General features: G+C 40.7%; 1 protein-coding gene across 10 annotated transcripts in view; it reads right to left on the bottom strand.

Moving 5' to 3' along the window:
* KLHL32 (kelch like family member 32) overlaps positions 1–23972 on the bottom strand; it is a 121651-nt gene continuing 97679 nt past the window's right edge. For 6 of the 10 annotated variants that reach the window (XM_068184098.1, XM_068184103.1, XM_068184101.1 and 3 more), the window contains 5 exons: positions 17109–17835; positions 7623–7681; positions 4994–5186; positions 2737–2831; positions 1–924 (listed from right to left, as the gene is read on the bottom strand). In XM_068184098.1, the coding sequence (XP_068040199.1) occupies positions 763–924; positions 2737–2831; positions 4994–5186; positions 7623–7681; positions 17109–17835 (1236 nt within the window). In that variant the 3' untranslated portion in view covers positions 1–762. Of the gene's footprint in view, positions 925–2736; positions 2832–4993; positions 5187–7622; positions 7682–17082; positions 17836–18716; positions 18831–21491; positions 21638–23972 lie in introns of those variants that run through there. The other 4 variants (XM_068184105.1, XM_068184106.1, XM_068184108.1 and 1 more) reach the window with 4 other exon arrangements.

Here is a 23972-nt window from a genome sequence, read left to right as displayed (position 1 = left end):
TTGATCATATGACAGAAGGTAACATTTATTTAGTAGTAGACCTTGGTAAATGACATCTCAAACAATCTTTAGATTCTCAGACAAACACATTCAGTTCAGACTTGAGTTTAGCCGTGAGGCTTCATTTTCTTTGTCTTTCAGCTGAGACAATTTTTATGTGTTCCTCATATCCTATAGGGCTTGTTTGTTTTTTATTTTTGTTTTAATCTGTTTTGAAGTATTTAAATTTCAAATGAAGTATTATTAAATGAGAAACTGTAAACGATGGAGTTCAGAATTGGAAGTCAACACATTTGTTATTCTTTTTGCCAAAGGTATTGAGTAAGTTGCATAATTAGCACAGTATTGTATCATCTTTGTCAACATAAACAGAGCTTTTTTATTGTCTTTGAAAGCGCCACTGGTGAACAACTGAATGTGCAGACTCCAAAGAGCAGCGGCCCAGGAAGAGCTGAGAGCATCCACGATGGCTGACAAAGTTGCATAAGGAAATGAAGAAGACACGTAGCAAGTGGTCACCGGCAGAAATGCACAACGCGCTCACGTATCTGCTTCTACGTCTGAGGCTGAGGAGAGAAGCCGCACAGCAGGCTTTGGAACTTCCTTCCTGCCTGCTGTGATTTGACTTTAAGACAAATGTGTGATGGTAAAGCAGCAGCCCAAGTGGATTGATTCTTCTCATTGACCCAGAGAAACACTTCTATACACAGGGTTTAATGTTTTCCTCCTTCACTTCCAATTCCGTGAAGCGCAAGGAATGTGTCACATTGTGCCGATCCTGTGGTGAGGCACTTGCAGAGTCTGAAGGTTGGGACACGTGAAATAAGGAGCTGGAAGAAAGCAAGCTGCTATTCCATTGGAAGCGAAGGGGAGCGTAGGCCCATAGAATACCTCTTCCTTCCCCTCCTTGCTAACATCCAGCACCTGCATGGCAAAGCATACAAAATATTTTTGGGATCACAGAAGAAAGCTGAAACAGATTTGCTGGCACCCACTTCATATATTTACTATTAATCCCAGCGGAAAAGGTAGCTTAAAATAATTTTTAGATCATTTATGTATCCGGTGATCCATTTGCTATTATCGTCACCCAACCCAAAACCTGAGTGTTCAAGCACTTGGGAGCAAACAATGACATTGGATCCTTCTTTCCTGGCAGAAGAATGTGCAGCCATGCAGGTGGGTTACTCTGCACAGAAGTGCTCCTGTTAGCACAGAGCACAAATCATTTGTCAGCTCCAAGGTATTTAGGGGGCACAGAAGCTCTATGGAAGATGGGAATGCCAAATAAAGGACTGACTTACAGTAAGTAAAGAAATTTAAAGAAAAAGTGGAATTTTTTCTTCCAAAGGGGAGAGCAACCTCAGGATTCCCCAGCTGGAAGATAAAAGGGCTAGTTTTGTTGGTTGAAGTCAGGCACACTGCCAACAGCTGAGGAGGGACAGCACACACAGCTCTGCCAAATCACTCATTATATTTAGTTTCCCTTTTATGTGGGGACTGTGTCAGGCAGGCTGCCAGTTCACGACCAGTCTGGGGATGTGGACAAATGTCCATTTAAGAAAGCAAGATCCCAGGATTATTTTTACTTGTCACTAAGCTGTGTTAAAACCCAGGTGCAATACTGAGAGTACCTGTTGATTATAAACGAGCCCACTGGTGGAGCACAGCTGCTACCTCTATACGGTGCTATTACTCCATCTAAGCATTATATGTCAGCCATATCCAAGCCAGCCTGAATGACTTTTTCCAATAAATTTTTTGGTATGGTGTCCAACAACTTGCTAAAACACAGTTATACTAATGACCAGAACATGTTTTTAACTGTTTAGCTTGCATTATCTTAATCTTTACAAATTCATGCTACTAAGTGCTCAGTATAAGACCAGCAGCTTGGCAACCTAATATACTCCCTTCTTATGCTAAGCCTAACTTCTAGTCTTATGGGACAGTTTGGAGGTGAAATTCTAAAATCCAAAATGTTGGAAGCTAATAAAAATGTTATTTATCAGCAAAAGTGCAGAAACTGAGATATAAACAGGAGTTTCTGCCTTTAACTGCCCAGCTGGTGACAAAGCAGTGGCTGTGATGCAGAACTGCTTCACTCAGAAACATGCAGAAAGATAAGAATTCCTAATTTCTATACCAAAATACCTGAAAGCCATGGATCTGTGGGTGAGCTGCTTTTATAAAAGATGGGAAAGCAGAAGAGTTTGTTGGACAACCTATTGCCTAGGGCAGGGATCAAAAATCTTCCACTGAATCTTTAAAGCAATAAGCAGTAGGGCGGGTAGCAGGCTGACTGCACTTGGTCAATGAACAACTCATTAACTCTGGCTGCCCTTCAGAAACACAAATTGGAAAGAAAAGAAAAATCCCAATATGGGCTGAAAAATTCTTAGCCCCATCATCCATTTCTGCAGCCCTTTTAATTTTGAACTCGATTGTGTAACCAGTGAATATATACACATTATTTTATCCAAACCTTGCCAAAGGAAAGACAATTCACCCCTGGTTTACTGGTATATCTTAGAGGAATTGCATCTATTGGCTCATCTGGAAATACTTGTAATTTCTACAGTATTTCTTCTCTGTTTATGCAGGTTCAGTGGCTGCATAAGAAATACCCTTAATCTCTCCTTTTCACATGTATTTTCCTTTTTTAATAACAACAGTGCAAAACTTATACTTGCAAGATTATTGGAAAAGACTTTAAGGGAAACCTAAATCACTCACCTGGATACATGCCAAAGGCTCATTTGTCCAAATCGAATAGCCACCAACTAAATATATTCTACCATTGTGAACAGCAACTCCAGACTCATTTTGACCTAAAGCAAAGAAGTAAAAAGAAACCACTTTCAGTGTTTAATTAACCCTTTTAACACCGAATGCTGGAGTTCTGTGTTGGGATGCAAACACTCCTGGCAGTGACTTGACTGTTTCAGAATTCCCAACGTGTCGGAGTGAAGGTGAGGCATGGGGGGGCAGTTCCTTGCTCTCTGCAGGAGCCCTGCCTGGTGCTGCCCTGATGAGCCTTAATGTGGCTGTGCAGGGGACCATCCGCTCCCTCCTCCCATGTGTCTCAGATGACAGACACGGTCCCCACCTGCCTCTCAGCCACCTAAGACACGAATAACCAAACAGAGGCTGAGAGCGCTGAGTGCCCCTCCCGTGCTGCCCACACCTGTTCAGCTCTGTTCCTCCAGGTACAAGTACGGTGAAAATCACAGGAGCTGCTGTGCAAGTTCATCCCCATAGCAACGGTCTCCCAACAAGTTTGGAAGTTTTGAAGGAAAAATATGGCCTCAAAAAAAATCTGCACTACGCAGTTCACCAGGCATATTTACTGCTAGTTGTACTGACAGAAAGAAAAGCTTAGGTAGCTTCTTAAGGCTCAGGTTGTGGAAACAACCTGGAGGCAGTGGAGAGGAGGCTGCCTCACAGCATTCAGTGGGAGCATTCAGCTCCAGAATGAGAAGGGCACCTGCAGTGCCAGGGTTTTGCAGTTGCAAATCAGATGACATCCTTCTCAAAGGCTGTCAGTTCCTCCACATAATAAAATAATTAACTAGTGAGCAGAAGACACATGAAAAACTTGTTCTGTTTGACCATGTGCAATTCCTTTTTAATCTATGCCTCTCTCCCTAGTGTCCAGCAAGTATTCTGATGGCCTGACTTGGAAACCAAGCAACCCTACCGTTGGTGCTTCTCTAAGAATGTGTCACATGCCTGTCTGGAAGTGTGGCCAGCAGGTTCAGGGAGGTGATTCTGCCCCTCTGCTCCACTCTGGTGAGACCCCACCTGGAGTGCTGTTCCCAGCTCTGGGGACCTCACTACAGGAAGGATAGGGACCTGTTGGAGCAAGTCCAGAGGAGGCCACCAAGTTGATTAGCGAGATGGAGCACCTCTCCAAGGATGAAAGACTGATAGGACTGGGGTCTGTTCAGCCTGAAGAAGAGAACGCTTCAGTGTGACCTAATTGTGGCCTTCCACTACCAGCAGAGAGCCTACCAGAAAGCTGGAGAGGGACTTTTAAAAGGGCATGTAGTGACAGGACAAGGGGGATTGGCTTCAAGCTGGAAGTGACTAGGTTTAGATTAGGTATTAGGAAGAAAGTCCTTACTGTGAGGGTGGTGAGGCTGCCCAGAGAAGTTGTGGATGCCCAATCCCAGAAAGTGCTCAAGGCTGGATGGAGCTTTGAGCAACATGGGTCTAATGAGAGGTGTCCCTACCCATGGCAGGGGGTGGGAACTAGATGATCTTTAAGGTGCCTTCCAACCAAACCATTCTACAATTCTGTGTCTCTCCCTGGGATTCAAGGGGATACTACATCTGGGAATTGTATCAGGTTGAGGTGAACTTTGGTGGACTGGGTGGCAGGTACAGTGAGCTGCAGTGTTTTCCAAGTTCCAGCTGTAACAGTACTTCCTAATACATCAAGAAGAACTTTACAGATCCTGTAGTTAACTAAGTGCTCAATTAATTTCTGACTTGATGGAATTCCAACAAGGACATGTCCTTTTGGGTAATTTATTAAGAAGATACTATTTAGAAATAAGCAAGAGTTAACAGATTTCAGTGAAAGCTTTGCCCTATAATGCCAGCAGAAACCACTACAAAACGATGCTACATGGTAAAGACACATCAGTCTCTTGTACACTCACACAGGGAGCTAAACCAATACCACAGGCGAGCTTTTGGAGAATGAAAAAACAGTACGTGTAATATTATGACAAATTATTTTTGACTGCTTAATTAAATGAAATTTATCTGCACCTTCTTCAAAATATAATGTACAATGTACGAAAACAAATGTTTTGTAGACCACTGAATGCCAGAACTGTAATGAAAAGTGTCTTCTTGGCTAACAGTGGTCCCTAAATTGGAAGCACTTGTCGCAAAGTCATGGAGTTCCACATACTAAAGGCATCTAAAGGGAAAAGATGTTTCAGTTCAACAGTAGTGAGCTCCCCTTTTGTACAATGCTCACCTGTCAGCATGTTGAAGCTGCAACGGGTCCACTGGTCGGCGTCTATGCTGTAGGAGTCGATGTGACGGACCAGGATCCGATCGTTGTTGTAGTCGAGGTCGTTCCCACCTAACACGTACAGCTTCCTTTGGACGGCAGCCATGGAGTGATACACTCTCCTCTGCAGCATCGGGCTACGGCTTAACCACTTATTCTGGAAAGAGAAAGAGCTTGTCTAAGCACTGCGCAAAGGCACACCTACAGTGGTAGTGCAATGAACAGCAGCACAGTACTGGTTTCTTCTTACCCTTGGTCAGGAATCACAAGTGCATATACTGGTTCTGGTCATATGCTAGACATGTGTGTTGGTTGTAACACTGAATAAGGACAGTGGACTTTCAACACATGGTTTTATAGTTCTCACATTTAAGTTCATTAATTTAATGGCATTTCTTGCTCTATTTTTTCTGTCTAGCTCATCAGGTTTCAAAGGTCTTTTTTTCCCTTTATAACTCAGTAGCAAATTCTCCTTAAACCAGACTATTAAATGTCTCCTTTGTATACAGTGCTAAAATTATCTGTACCAATGAGCTCTGTTATGTGAGAAGAGAAATTCTTCTGCCTTTTGTTATTCAGAAGCTTATTTGATCTTATCCTTGGGGAATAAAGCAACAGGAAAAATAATTTCCTAAAGAATCTTCTCAAATGATTCATTTGGTTTAATGTCAACCCTTTATTTGTGGCAACTTAAAGTTCCAACCCTTTGCATATTTTTCTTACTCATTAACAATATTCAAGAATTTTACCTGTTTAGGGGAGAGGCAGGAAGACATGGAAGACAAGGGATTAAAGCAAAGTATTTTATACCTGAGAAAACAATTGCTTCTGCTATGCCTACCAAATCAAACAACCTAGCAAGGGATAAGATTAATTTAAATGGAGGAAGTTAAAAATCTGTGAGGAAATTTTTTGTGATACATGTGCAGCAACTCCAGAGTCTCTAAGCCTTCTGCCTTTTAACTTTCACAACATATAGCTATACATCTCAATGTGTAATAGTTGAATATTAGGCATTAATGTTTGCATTAGTAGTCCAGTCTCTTAACACCAGACTATAGACACCATCTGCTTTGCAAAGCCTGCCTGCATCCCCTGATTATATCTTTAGCTTCCTCCACTGCAGTGCCTGCCAGGTGAGCCTCAAAGCACTGCAAAGGCAGCGAAACAGAGGGGCCTGGCAGGGTCATTTCTAATAAGGCAGTGTGTGAATACTAATCAGTGGTGGGGAAGCAGAGGTCAGCGCAGCCGGCTTGCTGGCAGGTAGCTGTGTGCTCGGTGGCAGATGGCAGGCATTATCGACTCGCCACAAAGGCCTCGCGCAGGAGCAGGCGCTGGGGCTCCGTGATGGAGCTATTGAGATTCCGTGTGAGATGCAAGCAGATGTGATGGTTTCCAGTACCCACTGTAAACAATATGCCAGCAGAATTTTTAAAAAGAGCCTGTGTGTACAAACACGAAGCAGACGTTGTTTGAAGAATGCAAGTGCACAAATCCTCCGTAACTCTTCACGCGCCAGGCTGGGTTCCTCGCCGTCAGCAGGGCACTCTGAGGCAGCCCAAGCACCGGTAATTTGGGGTGCAACTTTCACATCAGTAAGTGAAGAATCCCAAGTGAAAGGTACACAATAGAGACAGGATATCCCAATGTGTGTCCCCCTCACAAGCAAAGTAAGATTGCTGCCTGTAACTGCTACTAGGATTTAGGACAGTCAGCATTTGTAGTCAATGACAAAACTGCACCTCGAAAAGAACGAGGCAGGTGCGTCATCTCCTGCTTTCTGCTTCAGGCCCTGTATGTGCTATGCTTTAAATAGTCAGTGGGAACCACATAGAAGTATCTCCTCGCATAATTTTGTTCCAAATACAGCAATCAAAGCCCCTATCCTACAATCAGAAAAGTCAATACTCTTCCACATGGGTGTAAATCAGGCTATGTAACCCTGATTGCAAGCTTAGGACTTTTAATTCCTAATACAAGCAAGAGGGCATAACCATGCCCTAACCCTCTGAAATGGTTACTGAGCTGTGCTAACCTAATCAAAACACATACATTATGTATGAAATAATCCCTAAAAGATATTTTAGGTGCTTGGGTAATGAAATGATAGGCACCCTTGCAGTCAGCAGAGTAAGCCATGGCCAGGTAGTACAGTTCTCAAAGTATTCAGGAAACAAAAATGCCCATATATGCAATTCAAAACAGAAATGCCAATGACAAGGAGTGGTTTTGGAACACCAGCTTTGAGAACACATTGCCCAGGGCTGCTGGATTACAAAAAAAAAAAAAAAAAAAAAAAAAAGGAAAGAAAGGAAAGTAAAATAAATACTGATAAATACAGGGGATTTAAATTTAAAGATTTAAAGCACATTTCTGTATTTAATCTAGGATGTTTATAATTCCTACAGGCTTAAAAGACATAATAAGTTGTCAGGGTCTCCATCACTCTGGTAAACTCACACATCAGTACAAAGTGAATTTAAAACACCACTAATTCAAATGGTCAGCACTTTTAGCCTTACAAAATCTTTGTATGTATTTGTAAAGAGATCTGTTTGAAGCAAAACAGAACATATGTAACACAGCTACTCACCTGCTTAGGATCATAAACCATGAGTCTATTTTGATATTGTGCAGTATTTGTTACTCCTCCTGTAAAAGAGTTCATACAGGTTAAATTTTTTCATATAGGCAAAGCCAGGACCAAGATCAGGTACAGCAAAATAACCAATTCTAGAGTTCATCTGCAGATAAAAATTACATTGCATGCCACCATTTCTGCTTACATTCCACTGCACTTCTTAATCTGGTTACAAGGGAAAAAAGGAGCCCCATTTGTCAAATATACAGAAACACAGAACAGCATCAATAAACAGCCCCCATACACTTCCTTTTTAGAACTAATTATATGGGCCAAAAATGAGTACAAAATTGATCTCTTTATACATAACTGTGCATTCAACGTTCATCAAGACACAAAGATAAAACCGTTTGTGTTCCATGGAAAATACAGTGTGTGACAGGGTTTAAAAGAGGAGGAGGTGGGCTTGCATCAATGAGAAGGAAGAGGTCAGAGAGAAGCTCTGCCTTACCAAAAACATGACAGGGGATACCACTGCCAGTTAAAAGCACAGTTCAAGCCTGTGCAACTGTGCTTATCTATACATTTGAAAGAAATTCTGTACTTTTTATTATAGAAAACATCTCATTTAGTTGTAAACTTAGATAGGAAGGTTCCTCCACAGTGACCAGAAACAGCCCTACCATTTTCTTTTCAATAGTGATCAGGAAAACATGGTGTTAAGCACCTCAGAAGGGCTCAGAATAGACTCTGACCCAACTAGGTGCTGCAAACCAGCTGTTTACCTCAACACAGTAAAGAGACATTTAATGCCTCAACATCCCTTTCTTCTTGTGTTTTCAATGGCCAATTTCACTAAGTAAACACAGAAAACTTCTTCAGTCTGTAATCTTACCTGTGCAAACATGTTGAATGTGCTCAAGCCTTCTGGGGACATGGTGTCACTGCAGCACTGCCACAGTTCCCAGTCCCCCTCTGTCACCACACTGGGCCCATGGGAAGATGGAATCAGAAATAATGTCTGCAAGCTGCGCCTCACCTTCATCCTGCCACGAGGTCTGGGCAGAACTAGGGCATGTCAGTGGCCACACACCAGTGACACTCATACTGACAAACTATTTATATTACAGTTTTAATGGCCTGTACCAAGAGTGGACAAAATCTGCAGCAGTGAGAGGAAGGATTTTAATCTTATTACATTTCATTTTGTGGATGCTTCCCTTTTTGTCAGGGCATACCCTGTTTCAGCCAGGACAGCAGCACAGTGACTTAAATTCCTGCTTGCTGAGCTATGGCCCATTTTCCCTAAGGTTGCTGGGTTGGTTTTTTCCCTTTTATCCCCAAGCTCTGTGCTGGTGTATTCTCATTTTGCCAGCCTCCAACTAGGTCAAAGGTAGCATGTTGGTTCAGAGCCATATTGTGGTTTTGAAGCAACTCTGCCACCTCCCCCATGTCATTTTAGGCTGTAGGTTGGGACTAGTGTGCATTCAAGTTTAACCAGAAGCTCTCCTCCAGATGTGCACCAGCCATACTCCAGTTCCTAATGGGAGCAAAAGAGTGCAAAATAATAAGTGGTCTTTCAGCTTTGTACTGTCTGAGAACTGGGAACATTTGAGCCAGAAGACCAGAACAAACCTAGCCCAAAGCAAAAAATGTGAAGTGTACGTGGAGTAAACACAGAGAACTTTGTGCCAAGGTTTTACCTGCTGATCTGCTCCTACTGGGCTGAGCTACTTGCTGACAGAAGTATCCTCTGATCAGTCAAAAAAACTTGAATGGGGCCAAGAATCTATAGCAGAGACTACATATGTATCTATTTTAGAGTCTTTTCTTCAACTGCAGCAGCAAGGAGAAATGATGCTGTTACTTGGGTTCATCTCTGCAAGCAGCAGCCTGTGCTGGGCACCTCCAGAGGGACGGCAGCCCAAACTCCCAGCTCAGAGATGCTCACAGGCTAAGACATAGCTGGGATGAGAGCAGTCTCTCCAAACTGTTTCCATCACACTATGCCACACCCTGCCCATCACAGCACATGTGAAATGCACACACAAGAACAGGCATTGGAAATCAAAGACTACTCCTATGTCTGTTCTTACAATCTGTTATTTGTCTCTACACTGTTGTGCAGCCTTCACATTCCTAGTGGTCATCAGCCAGATACACAAAACAATCTTTTCTAATATCTGGTTTGTAATTGGATTTTTTTAACATACATTTATTTTCACTCCCAGCACAGTGTCTAAAATGAGACATCAGATTAGAATTTTGAAAAATAAAAATCATAGTTATTTGGATTACTACCTCCAGAATGTTAAACTACAGGAGACACATTTGAAACACAATTTTGGGTCATATGTTTCCATTCTGAAAGGACGCCTTAATTTGGGGGGAAAGATGTGAAGGAAAAAGAGAAAGAAGAGTGTTGTTACCTCATAAAGTAATAAAATAAGTAAAATTATTTCCTTCTCTTCACAAAGGGCCCCTCACATCAAGTACACAGCTTACATCTTTTCCCCTGCAATATTGCTCATCTCTGGTGTTTTATCATTACATTCCCTTCACATACCGCTCTTCACTTTTAGATTAATCTGCCAAAATGAGATGCTAAGGATTTGCATACAGATTTGACTACACAAAAATAGATCTGGAATTAATAACAGTCTCTATATGTTTTAATTTCTTCTAGACTGGAGTACCCTTGCCTCCAGCAGTATTCTTGGCTTTGAAAGTCATCAAGCTGATTTGTCTGCTCTTAGGTTATGATGCCACATGCTGCTACACTGTCCCCTGCAATCAAAGTGCTTGCAGAGATAGATTCCATGCCTTCCCCTAACAAGTATATTTTATAGATTGGCAGTTTTGATCTCCCCTCCCCAGGGGGATAATCTGCATCTTAACAGGTTTCTATAGATACATCTGTCATTAAATATGCCATCTTATATCTGCATCAATTTTCAAACTCTAGTTCCTTCTAACTTTGAAGTGCTATAGCAAAAGTTTAAAATTTTCTGCCAAAATTCAGATTTAACAAGTCTGCAATGTCCTCTTGAACTATTTTTTAAAATACTACAGACAGCTGGGAAAGGGCAAAAGAGCATCAACATGTCTCTTAAAAATAAGAAAAGAAGGGGAAGAAGAGTTTAAATTATACTAAAAATAATACATACTTTCTCAGAAAATAAATGGGGTAGTTCTGAGAGAATTTCTTACACTTCTCTGTTGTGTTTTCTGTGAGGAAAGGAGAGGATAGAGAGCCATCATAATGAGAGAAAGCAATTAAAAACACAAACTATGCTATTAAATTTGATGTCAAGCAATAACAGCTAATGTGGTAGTAACCTAACAGTTTGAGAAAGAGAAAAAAAGTCTGCCTGGTTAAATGACAGAAAATTTACAGTTTGGTCAGCATTTGCTGTTTTTATAAACAGAGTGATGATTACACCACTTTATATAAGCAGCTTGCTTTGAGGACTCCAGTTCCTGGGAGGCAAGGAGCATCCTCAGGACAAGACTGTCTTTCTTGTTCTTACAGACAGGAGCACACCCTCATGGAAAGGCCATCATCCAACCCATGGACTCACAATGTTTTTACACTGCCACAATAACTGTTGCTCACTCCCTTGTAGGCTGCAAGTGTTGCTTTTTAAGCCTTCCAAGACCTGTAAATTCCCAGTTCATGCAACAGTGCCCCTCTACATGGGGAAATTGCTCAAAGATACCAAAACATACTTTGTCCATCCCTTTCCCACACTTGATACACATTTTGTTTTATTACAGTCCTCCCAAACAATCCACAAACCACACTGAGAAACACCTTCAAGACGCACTTCTAAAAAGAGAAGGGTAGGAGGCAGTAGATTCAACAATTTCCTCAATGACAATTTATAAGCCATATTTATAACGTGGCCTAGCAAGGCCCCATATGACTTGAGAAATCTGATCCAATCCAAATCCCCCAGAAAATATCACAACCATCCCCGCAGTCCCCAAGCGCGAGGCTGTGCACAGCAATCCGAGTTCACTGGGAGACGTGTAAAATTACACGTTGGCAAAGAGCTCCCATGTGTGCTCCTTCCAGCAAATCCAGGGAATATATAGAAACCCACGACATGTACCCTAAGGTGCTCTGCTATTTTAAAACAGAAATCGCTCCTCTCTTAGGTGTCTGGGTGTTAAACACAAGATAATTCCTCCTCAACATGCAAAGTAAACCTGCTGCCTCTTACTGCAGCCAGCCCAGGTGCAGTGAGGACAGCTGAGCTGGAGCATGTTCTCTCAAGGTAAGGAGTCCCCTGGGAGAGGCCAACAGCAGCTCTGCTTAGTGCTCTTTGACTCCAGATGCAATTGAGCCACAAACAAGAGGGGCACAAGCCCTAGCTTTGTTTAAATCATTAAAGCTGGATGTTTACATTCAATCTAAGAAGAATCAATGGCATCAAACCAATAATGTCCATCACTGAAAGGTATGAGATCATTCATTCAAATACAGTAAAAATTAAGTCTGCATATATATGGAACATATAGAGACTAAGACTGGGCCACTAAGGCAATTTTTATGCACTTGTTAACCTCCCATTCCCAGTAAATCCTGTGCCAGCCACACTGTAAAACTTGATTTGGATAGATTCTGTAAACTCCTATTATTCCAGATCTATTTTTTATAAGGTAATTTTATAGACTTTTCCTGAGAAAAAATTATTTACTTCACGACAGCATGCTGATAGTAACATCATACTTTTCATCCCAAATCTTGCAAACTCAGAATAATTCTTCAAGATACGTTATCACCATCATTTCCTTGGTCAAAATCTCCACCATTAGGGAAAAAAACAACAGTATAAAAACCAAAAGAATGAATCTTGAATTTTGAAAAAAAAAAAATTATCTCCTATATTTAGTACAAAGCAACTGTAGAAGGATGGCTTGTTTACCCCCCTTCCCCCAAGCTGAGTTTCTATGTGCATGTCAAGATGTTATTTTAGCTGACACACTTAAGGTCAGACAACATGGGCCTCTGCAAAACACCAGTGTAACACTTTGTTTTAAACAAGACTTTTCATGTGCTAATCTCTGGAGCACCTAAGGCAAAGGGAAGTGTCATTATCCTAAGATGCAGGTGCAGGAATGGCTCAGAGCTGGAATGCCTGGCAGAGGTTCCCTGTCCCTCGATGTCCCCAGGGGCACTAGACCTACACCGGTGGAGGAAGGTTAACTGGATAGAAAAGCAGGTCTCCAGATTTGCATGTGCACTCCACAGAGGATGCTGGGAAATGGGCATAGTTCAAGTCCTCGCACTTATGGAAAACATCTCCCCGCTTTTATAGATAGTGATTGTTAGTCATGTTGAACTCCAAAGTGTTTAGTGTACTTAGTTCTTCTTTCACTGAAATACTTCACTTTACAAGCATTGTGGCACACAATTCGTTTGTGAACTTGGTCATGGCATCAGATGTTAACTGGGGCCTAGAGGAATCACCTTTCTATAAAATTTCCAAACTATCTGCCCAATGCAATGTCAGTACAGAGAACTTATTTGTTGTGGTTTAACCCAAGTCAGCAACTCACACAGCCACTTATTCACTCCCCCAGCATGGGATGGGGAAACAATTGGAAAAGTAAAACTGAGAAAATTTGTGGGTTGGGATAAAGAGAGTTTAACAGGTAAAACAAAAGCCACGCACACAAGCAAAGCAAAACATGGAATTAATTCACTGCTTCCTATGAGCAGGCAGCTGTTCAGCCATTTCCAGGAGAGCAGGGATCCACCAAGCATAATGATGATTTGGGAAGTCAAATATCAGCACTATGAACACCCTTTTCTCCTTCTTCCCCCAGCTTTATATGCTGAGCGTGACACCACATGATCAGGAATATCGCTTTGGTCAGCAGGGGTCAGCTGTCCTGGCTGTGTCCCCTCTCAACCCCTTTCCCATCCCCAGCCTCCTCACAGGTGGGGTGGGGTGAGAAGTAATAAACACCTTCTCTCTGTAGAAGCACTGCTCAGCAATAACAAAAACAACCCTGTTTTAGCAGGACTGTTTCCAGCACAAATCCAAAACATTGCCCAGACTAGCTGCTAGGAGGAACATTATTTTAATAAATTCTCATGTTTTGTTTTTCTTTAAATAAGAAAATAAAATGAAGACTGTGGGGGAAAAACAATAAATAATGACATAAATATGAAAATATGGAGCTTGAAAATCTCAAGGGCTGAACCCACTTCTGCTGAGCAGAGGGACTGACTAGTTCCAGTGTGCAAAAGGCTCCCTCTTTTAATTTGCTTCTGTCAGGTTAAAAACCCCAAAGAGATGGTAGCAGCTTAAGAATCGCTCTGTCATCTGAACACCAGCCACCCACCTACTATTGCCAGTGCATAAAACTCATACAGTTTTGTCCATTTTCCTTTCCTGCTGCCTTTGCCATGATTTTATTATCTATTAGTTTTGAATCTTTGTCATATTTGTCCCAAAGGAGCAGCAAAGCAAAGCTAAAAATGAATCCCAATAATAATAGAAATTCCTTAAGTCTAGTTAGCTTTTGATCAGCAAAGCCTTTAAGAGGGCATGGGGCTGTAGCAGAGGCATTGAGTAAGTAAATGTTCAGTGTGCAGATCAAGCTTTGATGAGGCTCTCCACAAATAGAAGGGCTAGAAACTTATATTATCACTATTTAATTTATTCTCTCACTAAAAACCTGGGCACATTTCCATGGTTCCCTTGCCAGCTGGTAGCAGCAGACTGACTTTGAGAGCTCTTTGCTGATGGCCTGTATTTCCCAGAAAAAGCAGCAGGGATACAGCTCAGAAACATTTCTAACTCAGACTAATTTTTTAATTACTTAATTTTAGGCCACATACTTCAAAATTAGGTTCCCTCCTGCATTACTAATTACTTTTATGCTAACATCTTATATTCAATGATGAACAGTGGATTTTCCAGCAGTGACTATGATACAATAAAACGTCTCTCTGCACTATTCCCCTGCCCCTAAATGTACATGTATCACGAGCTACATTCTGGTCCTAAGCAATTAATTAATAATAGAAAGCTAGCTATAGCTATTACATCTCCATCCAATTTTCTTTTCAAAATAACTTTATTCAATACACAACCAGGTTTCAATGTGAGAGGACAAAATTCAGATCGATATCTACTGAAGTATAGCACAGTAAGTGCGCTCTCATACTTCATAATAACCTGTCATAATTGAGAAACTCAAAACTTTCTAAGCATTTTCTCAGAACCTATCAAAATACAACTGAAAAGCCATGTCTACCTTATTCCACTGTTGGTAGCACTTTCAAATATAAATGGAACAATACTGATAAAATGTTTTTTGTTGTTTTGCCCAGTTTTAAAGAATTCATCCAGTAAGCTTCCACTTACCTCTTCCACTGATTCTACAGCTCTATTAGAGGCATATCCTTGAACACAGTATCACACTGCATCATTTTCTAAACAAAAGTGGAATTTAAAATACACAGGCATGCATTTCACCTACATAACTAAGCACATGATTAATCCTTAGGATAATTTCCCCTTTCCTAGCAAATCTGTAAAGATTAAATTTAATCTTCAACCAGCCCCTTGTTTGACTTAAAAACTGCTATCAAATACTTTCTGAGTTTTGATTGTCTTGTTTTGTTGTTTAGAGTTTTTTTCCCACAAGATTAAGACAAAAAAATATTACTTTTTTCATTTACTAGAGGAAAGACCACACTGATGGATTTCTATTGCATATTCAATGATTTCATGTGAGAATGTGTAACATCATTTTTTAAAAGGTCCTATTCTTCATAAATACTGACAAATGTAAACCACAAAACAGGAAAAAAAACCCAGCAATCAAGACACAGCAATAGTAACATCCATGTATTTGAAGTGCCCACTGCAGACACACATCCCTCTCTGCTAATAAAATAGGAAAAGTAGTGAATAAACACAATAATGCTCTGAATACACCCAGCTGGCAGCCTAATGCAGAAATCCTGTTCCTCTACTCTACCTGGGTCTCACCTCAGGATTCACACAGCACAAACTCTACAAGACTCCCTAAATGATGGTCGCTAAAGAAAATGACCCACAGTACCTGCCAGGGATCTTGGTGATTTGCCGTGTTCTGTCCTATTTTTAATGCCAAAGTCATCATTCATGACTTTAGTGCATATGTATTAAAAGAGATACCTGCTAATTTCCATGCCAATGCTTGGGAATCCATTCCCATAAGGCACTTAATCCATAGGGACAGAAAGGTTCATCCGCTACCCTAAATGACACACTTTGAGAAGCACAGAACAGGCCTAAGAAGCTAACTTAATCTTCCATTCATATTCCATACTTTCACCAGAGGCATTCCAGACCATATTAAAATCCCCAGAGGGTATCTCTGGTGAAAATGCCAATCACTGAACATTTACCTTAAGGGCTGCCCCCATTTACTCATTAGCTTCCTTAATAAATATTATAACTATATAACCTTCCATGGCACACTTCTTAGTAAACGGGGAATATTTTTCTGTCAAATCTTCTGCAGACAGCATTGGCCGTATTCCAAAATAACTAATACCCACTATGAGGACTGAGGTAACTAAATCCTCCCACCCTCATCAATGGAACATAACAACTAAAGATTCAGTTGCAAATGACAGGTTCTTCTAGGATTATAGGGTCTATACATTCATCTATCTGTGCCATAAAGCTATGATTACATCCAGACAACCTTGTGCACTTGTTATGGACAGAGTCATGGATGATTTCTAAAAACGGTCATCTCAGTTTGTTTGAATATTCTGAAGAGCAAGTGGGAGCAAATAATACATTTACCTTCAACTCCTGGAACAACACAAGTTAACAAGCACTTAATTTTTCATTTCATCATCAGGAATAAGTGAATCATAGAATATTCTGAGTTGGAAAGGACCCACAAGGATCATCAAATCCAACTCCAGGCCCTGCACAGGCTCAGGAACCACATCATGTGCCCGAAAGCGCTGTCCAAATGCTTCCCAAACTTTGTCTGGGTGATGTTATGAGCACCTCCCTGGGGAGCCTGTTCCAGTGCCCAATCAACCTGTGCTGAAGAACCTTTTCCTGATATCCAACCTAAGCCTCCCCTGACACAACTTCAGGCCATTCCCTCGGGTCCTGTGACTGTCAAAAGTACCAGATCCTATTACAGAAACGATGTCTTTTTTAGTTTGTTTTTAGGAAGCACACAGAATTTATCATTGGAAATTTTTCCAAAAGTGCATTATCATTCCAGTTCACTGTGATTTATGAATGGCAACTGGAGATAGCACATATGATATCAGCATCTCTGAAATACCGAGTATAACGTATAAGATACATTATGCTCCTATACTCCTAATGAGGCTTCAGTTCTTTGTCCTCTACACAGAGAAAAGTTATCATGACATATAAACCAAAGATTTATTACTTTAATTCAAGACAGTATTTTGGTATTTTGTTAGTACCTCAAATTGTGTGAAACGTTTTCTACCTGATATCCAAAGAAGACCATCCACCACATATCCCGCATGGCATGAGAGGGACCGATCAAAGGACTGTACAAAGGTCCACTTGTTCTTCTTGGGGCAGTAGCGTTCGACTGTGGGCAACACTTGACGTAATTCGTTTCTGCCCCCTACGGCATAGAGGTACTCATCCACGGCTCCCAGCACAAAGTGTTCCCGGCAGTTCTTCATTGGAGCGATCTCGGCCCAGGAGTTAGTGCGGGGGTCATATCGACAGACAGTTCTCACGGCAGACGTGCGCCCTGTGGAGTGCTCTACCTCTCCACCAGCTACAAAAAGAAAGTCTCCCATGACAGCAACGCAGTGGTGGCTCCTCCCCACAGGCATAGGCGCCAGCTCGCTCCAGTTAGCGATCCCCGCGATATGAACGTTCTCCTGGTCTACCGGGTTGAAGTATCGCAATTCCTTCACTTTACAGACTTCTCGTTTCTTCCCACCAATAATATAAAGAGTGTCTGACTGGAAGCGAGGCTTTGTCCTTGCAGTTTGCCAAACTGGCTGTGCATAGACGCTCTGGTGGTAAGCCAAGGCCTCATTAATGAGCGCTGTCGCAGTTTCACTGGCTTGGACAAGAGGATGAGTAAGAGCTACAGTATGCAGTGTATCCACATCCATAAGGCCAAAGCGGACATACTGGAGAAGTTCATCCAGATACTGGTAGCGGCAGTTGTGTTCCAACCACCTCACAGCCAGCTAAAAGTGGGGGGAAGGAAGGGAAAAACAAGACACACATTATTTGCACACAATTCTGTCAAAACATGGTCTTTTGAAATTTGCTTGCAAAAAAAGATACAGTGTATATACAAAAGCATTGTACTGCACCAGCTCCCTGAAACAATTTCCACAGCATTATCAGCTGCTATACAATACTCATGTTGTGCAATCTGTTACTGTTGCTGGAGACGATACTATGCCTCAATCAAGCTGATGGAAAAATAATATTAACATAGGGGCTATGGGATCACTGGAAACCACAGGTACACTAGAAAGAAGACTAGTGTCAGAAGATTACAAAGAAAAGCCTTTTCTGCCCTCCGTATTTCATCCTATTTATGACAAAATATTGAAGAAATAGAACATATTACAACACCTTGAATCCTTCTCTTTTTTTTTCTTCTTCATTTATTTTGTTTATAAAATGGAGAAAGGTGTAAAGGGGAAAAAATTAAGTCAGAGAAGAGAGAAGCACAGAAGAGGCTCTGCTAATTTGGGGTAGACAGAAAGCAACAGTTGAGCAACTGCAGCTAGTATCAACATTCAATATTAAACATAGCATTCAAATCACATAAAGCTCATTGAATCCAGCTGGTTCTAGAAAGAGGTTAGGAACAGCCTAAACCATTTCAGGAATTGTTGTGTAAGTTATTTTTGAAAACATCCAGTAATGAAGATACCAAAACTTCCTCGGGAAAACTATTCCCATGCTCTGATATCCTCTCATACAGATTTTCTTCTTACATATGCAGAAGCTTTAAACCCTTGAACTCATCGCTACATTTTCCACCTTTGGGTTCATATTCCAGAGCAACCCTTGAAAATTATTCAACCATACAGGATAAAAAGTATTTTGTTACCTACATTTTCTTCTCCACCTCAGATGCATTTTAATATTGGTCTGAGTTTCCTCTTCAGTGAACGATAGAGGTATTTCAATACGTCTTTAGTTGTATTTTCTAAATTTCTGTTGCTTGGCTCACAGGTCTCTGTGTCTCTGTTATCGAAATCTTTAATGTTTGCTGTTGAAAACTGGACATAATATTCCTCCTGAGGCTGTAGTAGCAGTGAATAGGTTGGAAGAATCTCTTTGATTCGAACAATATATGCCATTCTTGCTTGTACATCACCACGTAAGACTGTCAGTGCACTATGATGTTGCTGATCCATATTTAAGCTTGTGACTGAGTACTATTCTCACCTCTTTTTTTTTTTTTGTGCCTTGTTTGTTTGTTTAGGGTTTTTTTCTGCAGAACTTCCACATGCTGTCATGCTTTCTCTGTCATTACCCAACTCTGTACTATTACTTTAGGCCACTGCTCCAGTCAAGATCATACTCAATCGAAATTGTATTTTCAAAAGTGCTAGAAAACCATTTCACCTTCTGATTTTCTGAAAACATTAATCCCTTATTATTCTTTAATCCAAATCATTATCAAAGCCATTGACTAGTTCTGGATAAGGACTAACTCTACCTGATACTTCAAAATCATTTTGACACAGAACTTGTGGAGTGGGTGTTTCTAACAAGCTGAGCGATAAAATAATTCAGCTAAATCTTATGGCCCTGTACTGTTGTTGGGAAAGTCACATAAAGGAGCTGAAAATAAAGGCTGCTCTTATTTACAACTTTCATATATGATGCATTAATTTTATTACTGTTTCGTGGCTTTTAGCCACTACGGCCTCAGGCAGCAGGAAAGCCCAGCTTGAGCTGCCCTTGCAGAGACTGTAGCTGCCACGTGGACGGGCACTCCAGGGTTGTGGAGTGTCCCAGCATGGGTTAGCAGCTTTGGTAGCTTCACGCTGAGAGGCAACAAAGGGACGAGAGAGGCACACTTTGCCGGCGAGGACTTTTATTTCCCACGTGGTTGCAGCGGTGGTCTGCGCGGCCGTTCCCAGCGCTGCGCAAGGCAAAATGTCCCTGAACAAAAACTTGCATTAGATTAAATAGGGGGCGGGCAGACAGAGGTGGAAAACCCCCTCACCCTAATGGGGACAGACAACAGGGGAGTGACACAGAACATAACAACCTATGGGTACATAACAGAGGAGGGTACAGTGTTCTGGGACAAATGGGAATGCACAGGTGGGGTGATTGATACAGAACTTTCTCTGAAGAAGCAGGGAGTGGTTACAAGATTGACATGTGAGAGCTCCCGTGGTAGACTGCTTGGAGCAAACCATTGTGAGGGGAAAATAGGGGTATAGTGAACCAATCTAACTAACATTTATTAAAATCCCTAACTAAACCAACCCAAAGTACAACAGTTTCTGTATTCTGTCAGAGAAGGAAGATGAAAAACCAAAACCTCTTTCTTGTTAAGATTAATTTGAAACACTTTTTCCTCACTGTGAATCTCTGTGAAACAAAGAATCAATGAAGGGCATCAAAAATGCAACAGTATTTCAGTCAGTTAAATGCTGTATTGAGTTTCAAATACATGCATTAGCTATATGTATTTTGACTTGCTAGCAAAAAAGAAAATAATTAAATGTAATGAAAACGATTGTGGACTTGAAATCATTGAGCTTTAAAGTCAGACATTCTAAATCCACCAAACCCACGTGTCAGGTGTCTCCTACTAAGTTGTATCAGGCAACTTCCTATTCTGTGTCTTTAGCCATGTGAATGATTCCTGAAGGACACTTAGCTCTCATCATTCAGCCACTTGAAATTGAGGAGAAATTCAGGCTATCTTCAGCATATATCAACTAAATGATATGTGGGTTACTATATTGAGCTAGAAGAACTTACAAAAATTGAGTTCTTATCTCTCAGCACTTGTATCCAACAGACTGGTTACTTTTGGAACTATAAGTTCATGCCTTTGCTCACATCTAAAATGGTATCACAGATGTGTCACTCGGGCTGCAATGACAGACATTACAGACTCTGTAAAATACAGGCACTAACGTAAACCAGGACTTGGTAACCACAGGTCTTTTAGAGGAAGTTTAATATTAATGCCTTATTAATATCTTGGAACTTCATCCATCCGCTTTCCTTTATTATCCTGCCTTTGGTCCCCCAATAAATACTGTATAAACACACGAGCAACACCACATACATTCATAACTTCAAAGAAATGGTACCTGCATTCATTTCTGGATATGGGATGTGTGATGATCTGCACAGAAGGCATTGACATTTCCATCACAATACATTTTCTCTGCTGTAGGAAATTTGGCATATGCATCTTGATTCATACTGAGTTATTTCTCTACTGAGAATAGTCCCGGATTAATAAAAAAATGTTTCACTGAAACCAGTAATGTTTAACTTTTCCCTAAGCCACTACAGCAATGGTTGCAAAGTGATTCAAAGATTCTGTTGGCACTCATATGAGATATACAATCTATTCTGAATCTTGAACCTAAACCTTCTCTATCCATTCCACACTATTTTATCCCCACTCATCTGTCCTGCACCTTTTTATGAAAACATTTGAACCATTCCAAATTAAGTTTATTGCAGCCTGCTTGGGATTCTCCACGTGTTGCAGCTCAAGCCAACTTTGGCCTACTTCCACCTTTCCTCTCTGACAAGCAGCTGCAGCAGCAGTAGGGTAACATGAGGGGAGGGCAACGTGAATCCCAGGCTGTCTCTCGTATAGGGTGCTACTGTGTCTTACCAGACTCCATGTCTGAGGTCAGTTTGCTGTGGAAGATTTCATTTTATTGTATGAATTTAGAAAGCAGGGCTAAGAACCCTGCATACTGCCTAGATGCTTTGTAGGCATTTGACAGAACGCAGATAAACTTCACTGACTCTTGGGGAAGCATAAGAGGTCTGTGAATTACAGTGTGTTTAGAAGGTCCTGGCCAAATCAACTCATGCTATTGTTTGAACACAATCTGACTACAGTGCCCTGTGTGACCCACACCTGATCTGTGCCATTCCAAGGCAGAAAAAAGGCCTTAAGAGCTAAAAGCTATTTTTTTTTGTCACTTTGTCTTGCTATTTGTGACAATCACAGTTTTAAAATTCACTTTGGTGAATTTTAAACAGGTGGTTGGTCACTACTTGAACTACTTAAGAATTTAACCTATAAATGTAGGTATCTATATTTATATTTAGAGAATACAGGACAAACTCCTAAATTGTGACACAAGGCTATGGAACAAGTCATCTGGTTTCAGTAACACTCACCAACTGAGTCTTAGACTTCTACACTGGTTTTGCAGCACATTGTTACCACGTTCTCTAGCAGAACATGATGTCTCACACTAAGGAGGAATGGAAAAAAATTGGGTGAACAGTTTAGCAGATATTTGAGGGCTGAAAAAGTTCAAAGTAAAGAAAACTGAATTCCCAAACACATCTTTCACTTGTAGTAGAAGTAGTCACTGGTGGACTGTAACACAGTTCTAACTTTCCTTCAGTGCAAAGGAGGCAAACCTCTCATCAACATATGGCAGACACAAACTTCCATGTACGAGACCAGCACACATCTGTATATTTATCAACACAATTTCCAACACTTTTACTCAAGTTTTGTTTAATCTAGACCCAAAAACCTGGTGCCTACATTAAAACTCCAGAATTCACTCCATCTATACACTGATTATAGTGCCTAGGTTTTCGCCTCTCTGGCAGTAACAATTAGCAACTGTAATCAGTATTGGCAAAATAAACTCAAAGCCATTATAGATTTTATGATGCTGCAAGAAAGACATTCTGGCTTCTCTAAGGAAATACCAATTGGACTTGAAATTACAATTGTGCTCAAAATGCTAACAAGGAAGCAAGAAAAAAAAGACGATACACAATTTTGATGTTTAAAATATTTCTATCAGTGCTAAATAATTTACAAAAATAAGAAAAGACTCCTACTCCTACTGTCATATAGGCAAATTCTGTTTAAACTGCTAGAAGCTTCTTTTCTATTAATTTTAATGTATGAGTGTGTGAGTAAAGGAAGCCACAGCCTAGTGCCTATATCAACTTTAATAAATAATATATTTTGCCATATTCATCTTCTAAACTAAGTAAATGACAAAAGTAGACCCTCAGAAGGACAGGATTTTCAAATCAGATTAATTCTCTTATTCAAATGCCTTAACCCAAAGGATTTTTCTTCTCCAAGGTTATATTATGTGACTTAGCAATGGAGTGCATTCTCAAAACAGCAGAGAAGAGACGGAAAAATATGTTGTGGCACAGCTGGAGCACACATCAAAGTACATCTCACATGCTGGATAGTGAGTTCATTGTTTTTCCAACACCTGTTTCTGCTTCCAGCATAGCTACCTGGTCCTTTGGGCTGCCAGCTATCCCAGGGAGCAAGAGAGACCATCACGCCTGTGCCTTGTCTGTTCAGCATCCCCTGCAGTCCTTCTCAAGCCACTCTGCTGGGAAACGTGCCAGACCTTCACTTGACACCACACCAAGTCTTCTAATCAGAAAAGCCAAACTACTTCATGAGTGCAAAAAGCTTCACATATTCACATTTATTGGACTCAGGTTCACTTAGAAACCACTCTAAGTCACAAAGCCAAGGGAAAGTTTCTATTGACAGAGTTCCAAGAAAGAAAAAAACTTATCTAAGCTTGGACTCTGTGAGAGGCAGGGGCCACAGAAACTCTATTAAAATCATCTTGGCCTGCTCTTTAGTTGATATATTCATGTAGTAGTCCAATGGACTGCAAATATGCTACTTTATATCATCCAAGGTGTCTAGCAAATGCGATGAAGTCAAAAAGTGACAGCAGTGGAAAAAATGAGGGTGTTGGAGAGATGGGGTTTTTTGTTTTATGGGGTTTATTTGTTTTAGCAACAACAAATAGAAGGAAACAAACTTGCTAAGGTTTTAAAACAATTCACATTGTCTCATTAAAAGAAATGGAAATCCTAATTATAATAACCTAGTGAATGTTATCATTTTAGGAGAAAAAAAAATTAAATATGGAAACAAAAGTGGAAAGATGCATTTTCCTGAACTGAGATCAGATACGTGCAACACAACTTACTCTGTATGTGTGTGACAATCTGATATTAAATCAGAGGAAGAGAAAGAGCTATAAATCTCACCTGAACAGTTTTCTGTTCCTTTACAAAAGCAAAAGTTTTTGGCCAGAAAAAAAAATTCAAATTAATATCTTTGTATCCTTAG

This window comes from Anomalospiza imberbis, chromosome 3, assembly GCF_031753505.1.
Source record: "Anomalospiza imberbis isolate Cuckoo-Finch-1a 21T00152 chromosome 3, ASM3175350v1, whole genome shotgun sequence".
In the NCBI taxonomy this organism is placed as follows: Eukaryota; Metazoa; Chordata; class Aves; order Passeriformes; family Viduidae; genus Anomalospiza; species Anomalospiza imberbis.
Note: the sequence above shows the minus strand (reverse complement) of the source record. Positions and strands in the feature narration are given on the sequence as shown.